The sequence below is a fragment of the Trachemys scripta genome, chromosome 22, assembly GCF_013100865.1.
Source record: "Trachemys scripta elegans isolate TJP31775 chromosome 22, CAS_Tse_1.0, whole genome shotgun sequence".
In the NCBI taxonomy this organism is placed as follows: Eukaryota; Metazoa; Chordata; order Testudines; family Emydidae; genus Trachemys; species Trachemys scripta.
Window position 1 is genome coordinate 3,203,180 of NC_048319.1, and position 6,067 is coordinate 3,209,246.

The 6,067-nt window shown below is 48.2% G+C and overlaps 1 protein-coding gene across 1 annotated transcript; it reads right to left on the reverse strand.

The window, feature by feature from the left end:
* Window positions 1-82: 82 nt before the first annotated feature.
* MRPL34 (mitochondrial ribosomal protein L34) lies at window positions 83-1,708 on the reverse strand. Its single transcript, XM_034755030.1, has 2 exons — window positions 1,549-1,708; window positions 83-741 (listed from the first exon to the last, which is right to left on the reverse strand). The coding sequence occupies exons 1-2, from the start codon at window positions 1,704-1,706 to the stop codon at window positions 429-431; spliced, it is 471 nt and encodes a 156-aa protein (XP_034610921.1). The 5' UTR covers window positions 1,707-1,708; the 3' UTR covers window positions 83-428.
* Between the last annotated feature and the right edge of the window lie 4,359 nt (window positions 1,709-6,067).

A 6,067-nucleotide genomic window follows, 5' to 3' on the forward strand; every position in this document is an offset into this window, starting at 1 on the left:
CTACTCCCACAAGAAAAAAAAGAGAAGTAAAACAATTTTTCTTCCCCTATAGCTTTGCATTAACAAACTTAATGCAGGAAGCTTGATATGATTTTTTATTATTTTGTAATTACGCCTCATGGATGCACAATTTTTACCTTAGAACTACTCCCACCAGTTGTAATAATTTTGCCATTAAAATAATTAGCCATCAAGTGAAGCCAGTGGAAAATAAAACCAGCATCCCACATCTGTCAAAGTAGCACTCAGTAATTCTTCACCACATGTTATAACATGATGGGAATAGTCAGTCGCTCATGGGTGTTACACAGAGAAGTCTATGTCACTGCAAACTCTCAGGCTGGTTCACTCTAAAGGTCTGCGTTGCGGATGATTATTCAGGCTTGACTGAAACATTTCATGCTCAACAGATCCTGCAGCTACAACACTCAGTGGCTCAGCGATTTCCTGCCTTTCAGCATGCGTCGGAGGATTATCTCGATCCCGCTGGGAGTTCTAATACGCTTGATCCACCCATGGGTCCGCTTGCGCTTGAGGTTCTTTGGTTGATATTCATTCCCGCGTGCCTTGGTGCGTATTTGTTGAAGGCTCCATGGTGACAGGTGTCTAGGGAGGCTTTGGAAGATGCCTGCAGATCTGAAGGACAGGCTGGTGCTTGGAGGCTGCCCCAAAGCATCTGAGAGGATGGAAATTGTCCTGGGCTGCGAGGGGGAGGCTGCAATACGCTGCAGCAGGAAGAATCTTGGTAGAGTGAAAAAACAACAGAAAGAGGTTAACAGGAAGTAAGACGATGACCTAGAGTTTGGAATCTAAGCACCATGTGTAAGACACAGAACGGGGGGAGGGAGGGATTGAGACTTCATTCTAATAATGCAATTCTGGAGGTATAACTGGTTAAATAAGGGCCTCTGATAATTCATTCAAGCCAAACATAGTGAAGAGAGATGCTGGCCCTGCTTCGGCAACACAGTTTTGCCAATGGTACGACACTCCCCTGCCCCGTACTGTGGTCATCCATCTCTCTCTTGGCTCTGCCAATGCAGTGACACACAGCACCCCTCTGATCAGATAGTCATCACTGCTTCTGACCTCCCATCCTCCCCATCTGCAGCCAGGTCCCCCACTCCACCCCTTCCTCCCTGCCACACTTACCTCCTCTCTCCTGCCCTCAGCTTCCACTCACCTCATTTCCAGTCCCCCTTCTTCTGCTCTGACCTCCCCCTCACTTCCTGTCCCCCCTCCTGAGTCCCCCTTTTTCTGCCCTGTCCCCCTCACCTCCTGTCCCTCACCCCATTTCCAGTCCCTGTTCTCCTGCCCCCCTCCCAGCCTGTCCTGCCCCTCACCCCATTTCCAGTCCCTGTTCTCCTGCCCCCCTCCCAGCCTGTCCTGCCCCTCACCCCATTTCCAGTCCCTGTTCTCCTGCCCCCCTCCCAGCCTGTCCTGCCCCTCACCCCATTTCCAGTCCCCCTTTTCAGCCCCCGGCCCGGCCTGGCCTGCCCCTCCCCCACTCAGCCCCCCGGGGGGGGGTCTCCGGCAGCCGCGCGTTACCTGCCCCCGGGAGGCAGAGGCCAGAGGCGGCCCAGGCGGCCTGTGAAGAAAGCCATCGTCCCCCCCAAACAACGCCCGGGCCTATTGGCTCCCGCCGCCGGGCCTATCACAACCCGCGGCCACGCGGGGCTGGGGCGCCGCAAGGGCTGCTGGGACATCTAGTTCTCCGGGTCACGCCGAGGCCGCAAGGGCTGCTGGGATCTGTAGTTCTCCGCGCCAAGCCGAGGCGCTGCGTGGGGTGCGCTGAGCCCCAGGCCCTGTTCCCGCCTTGCCCTGTTTTCTCAGACCCGCCCCCCCCGGGCCGGGGGTCGCCATGGAAACGGGCCCCGCCCCTTGCCCTGAAGGAGGGTGGCCTGTGGGTTAAAGCCTGGGAGCCCGGACTCCTGGGTTCCGTCCCAGCAATGGGGGAGGGGGGCAGGGTCTTGTGGTTAGAGTGGAGGGACTGGGAGCCAGGACTCCTGGGTTCTGTCCCAGCTATGTGGGAGGAGCGGGGTCTAGTGGTTAGGGACTGGGAGCCAGGACTCCTGGGTTCCGTCCCAGCTGTGGGGTCTAGCACTTAGAGTGGAGGGACTAGGAGCCCGGACTCCTGGGTTCCATCCCAGCTATGTGGGGGGAGCGGGGTTTAGTGGTTAGAGTGGAGGGACTGGGAGCCAGGACTCCTGGGTTGTATCCCTGGCTGTGGGGTCTAGTGGGTTAGCGCAGGGGAGTCAGTACTCTTGGGTTCTCCCCTGTAATAGTTAGAGATGCGGGAGGCTAGGAATTGTCACAAGCTCCGTGCAGGTACAAGAGACTGTCCACATAGAATGACTTGCAAGATCGTGGCCTGAGTCTGGTTGAAGTGGGAGTTTCCTGGAGAGGGTGGGGACAACCATCCCAAAACATCTCTCCAGTTCCTGCCAAAGAAACCTGCATGAAATTTCATTGGCACCTGGGGCACACAGAGGAGAGGGCACCTTTTATGGAGCCAAAGGCCCAGTATGAACCAGTGGTGCAAGGTGCAGCTATGGAAATCCCAATCTGGTCTTTAAATGGTGCACTAAAGGCCAGATTTAACCCGGGAGCAACTCTCATTGGGTTCAGTGGGGTTGATCAGCTTACAGAAGTGCTGGATTTGGCCCTGTGTGGTGAACCGAGTTACTGCAATTTGCTGTTCACTTCTGGAGCCCTGAGTTTAGACCTGCCAGAGGTTCAAGTCATGCGATATCACTGGGACTGATCTTCTGCCTTCATTGAACTCAATATGGGGATGCTCAGAATCTCTGAAAAATCAAGCCAGTGGTCTGACATAAACAAGGATGAAGACTATTGTTAGTGAGTCACCTTTGAAAAGCCAGATCTCATTCAAAGTTGTTTATTGCATAGGGTGAAGGCAGTGAGTGAAAACTAAGTGGTTGACATTTTGTGTAACACAAGGGTTTGGTGCCTGGAGAGGATCTGAATTAAGCATCAGCTAAGCAAAGCTTCTGTATGTGATGCCTTAACCACAGTGTGAGATGTTCCCCTCTACCCAATGGGGTAAGTAGCTCCTCATCTGTCATATTACACACTGTGCAATAATAATATTTCATAGAATCCCTTATCCGTATATGATGCCTTTCGTCCAGTGGCATTGAAGGGTGACGTTTAAAAAAAAGCCTATGGGAGTTAGGCACCCACCTCCCATTGAATTTCAAGAGTGGTTGGGTGCCTGATGCACTTACACATCTTACCCAAAGCAGGTTGCGAACAATGAATTGAGCTTTCCAATCCCCGTTCCCTCCTGTCAGGTAGGTGTGTCTCCATTTTTCAGACAGGGGGATTGAAGCACAGAGAAGAGATTTACCTAAGGCTGTGCAGAGTCCATGGCAGGGCTGAGAAAAGAAGCCATTCCCCTACTTTAACCCCTGGACCACACATGCACCTCCAGCAAGGAATAGTAGAACATGGGAGTCCTGACTCCCAGCCTTCCCTGTTCTAACACTAGATACAACTGACTGTAAATCATAATTTGCATTTATATGATCCCTTCCATTGTTCTTATCACGTCTCTCTCTGTCCCTGTCCCTCATCCCTCAGAAACGGAGATGGAAGCACAGAACTGATGTTCATAAACAAGGAACTGTCCTGCAGTTCCCCGGATGTCTGGCCACCCTAGTGTATCCGTCGTCACCACAACACACAGGGCTGTGGGCTCTTTGCCATGATGGATTATTAAAAAACTCTTAATACATTTTCTGTCAAAATGATTTTGCTGGCAACAGTTCTGGGCTGTTTCTTTGCTTCTGTTAGCTCCAGGATTGAAACACCGATTTGAGAGACACAGGGGTTGTGCAGTGGAAGTGACACAAAAGTGCACAGGCTTGGTGCTCGTTATGGCTGTGGGAGATGCTTTGCCCTTTTCCTCATTGCTAGGCCTCTTAGGGTTATCATTTAATTATGCACTCACTAGATATATGCCTGGAATAGCCATGTGCTGGTGTATCAGGGCTTTTCATTCCCTGATCATGTTATTGGAATAATGGGAGCTGCCAAAGAACAAAGAGAATTGGAGATGAATATTGTCTTGTACTTAGTGGAGGGAATGGGAGTCAGGACTTCTGGATTCTAGTCCTGCCTCCATTGCAGAACTGCTCTATGATATTAGCCAAGTCACTTAACAAAACAACAACTTTGTGCCTGGAATGATACTACTACTTCCCCCGAGGAGTCATGAGGTTGGATGTTTGTAAAGCAGCTGTTCTTGGCCCAGTTACTCTGTCCAACTGTATAGATAGACTCGTGCTTTCCCCAGATTAAACTATTTGGTAAATTATTGCAGGAATAAAAACTACAGCAGATTATCCAATGTAGGTACACTGTATGCTGATTTGGAGTATGTAGTATACACTGTTTTTTACTTTCACTTAGTAACTCAATTTTTTAGTAACAAAAAAGGGATGATTTGAAAGATCCCCTGTTTTCATGGCTTTTTCTTCAAGTTAATGGGAACCAGCAGCAGAGTTGTTAGAGCTCTCTCTCTCTCTAGACTCGATCCTGCACTATTCAGGTCAGTGGGGAAAGGATCAAGCCCTGTTCCAATTTAGCTCTGGCTGTCTAGGAAAAGGGGTAATTTAATAATAATATGGGGAAGTCAGAAAACTGACAATTTCAGAATTGCATCTACTTGCTTCACAAATCTATCTCCTGTGTGTATCAGTCATATCTGCTGATATTAGCCCTTCACAGCCAATGCATCTAGCGACCGGAGAGCGAGCAGCATTCTCTTTTGTTCACACATTATCAAAAGCACTGTTTACTACAGTTCAGCTCCAGAATCCAGCAGAGAGGTCAGTAACGTGTTACCAACACCTATGATAGACTTTATCTGGATCAGAATTACTAGGTTCGCAGCACTGGTAGTTAGAAAAAGCATTGTTTTACTTGTAAACTGAGCACATTTGGTCAGAAGTCCTTGAGACAAAATAAATCATTAACATAATTTGGAAAATGTAATTCACGGCAAGCCGTGGATCCATAGGTGGAGCAGGAATTGTTTCCATGCTACTGATTACTGGATGGAAAAATAATCAGTTCCACACTTTCAGTTACTTTATATCACAGGTAATTGATTATTCATTATTGCTCTTTGATTTTGGATGCCTTAAATGTCATGCCCATATAAGAAAAACTTTTCTATAGCCATAGTGGACACCATGATAATATACTAAATGTAGTACAAACTGATGGGGAAACCAGCTAGCAGATATAAAGGGGCCAGCATCTTCCCCCTCCCCCCTCCAAAAAAATCTAATCCAGACACTCCCTTTAAAATAATAATATTTTACAAAAAATGTCCTCAAGGCACCTTATAAACAGAATTAATTCTCCAATCATTCCTGTATAGGTGAATATAATTATCCTAATTTTACAGAGCAGGGAAAGCGAGGCACAGAAAGGCCAAGTGACTCACCCAAGGTCACACAGTGAGTCGGCAGCAGTCAGGAGTAGAACCCAGGAATCCTGGCTCCTGGTTGCCTGGTCTGACCATTAAAGAAAAGGCCTTGTTTTCAGAACATTCCTTTCCATTGGTGAAGGCAAACATAGCTGGCTTGTCAGAAGAAAGTTTGCATTTTGTATATTGCCATCCTCAAGCACTCAAAACCCGAATCAGTCAGCCCCCCTCCATCCCCCAAACTCATAAGATCTTTTTATTTGCTTTTAGTGTCCTATTCTTCAGGGGGTCATGTTTTCAAACTTTTCTGCACAAACAATGAGGGCCAGAAATTTACTTTTGTTTTTACAGGACAGCTGAGATTCTCACGTAATCATGTGAATCCAAGAGCTGCTGCTTTACAAAAAGCACCACATATTTGCGATGAAATCGTGAGAGTTGGCAACACTCATCAAATCATATGAATGAATTGGAAGGATCTTGGCAGTAATGTGTTTTCGGGAGATTAACGGCCAAATTGTCACAGACATAGCCAGATTCCTTCGAGATGTGTCAAGAGACGCGGGACGCCCTCATGCAATTGAAAAAAAGGTCCTGGTTCCCAGCTTC

What these genes read in the sequence shown, in the direction of transcription:
- MRPL34 (XM_034755030.1), bottom strand. Translation starts at nt 1,706, where the DNA reads ATGTCCCAGCAGCCCTTGCGGCGCCCCAGCCCCGCGTGGCCGCGGGTT. An exon ending in CCTCTGCCTCCCGGGGGCAG is followed by an intron (nt 742 to 1,548) that starts GTAACGCGCGGC and finishes CACTCTACCAAG; the next exon opens with ATTCTTCCTGCTGCAGCGTA.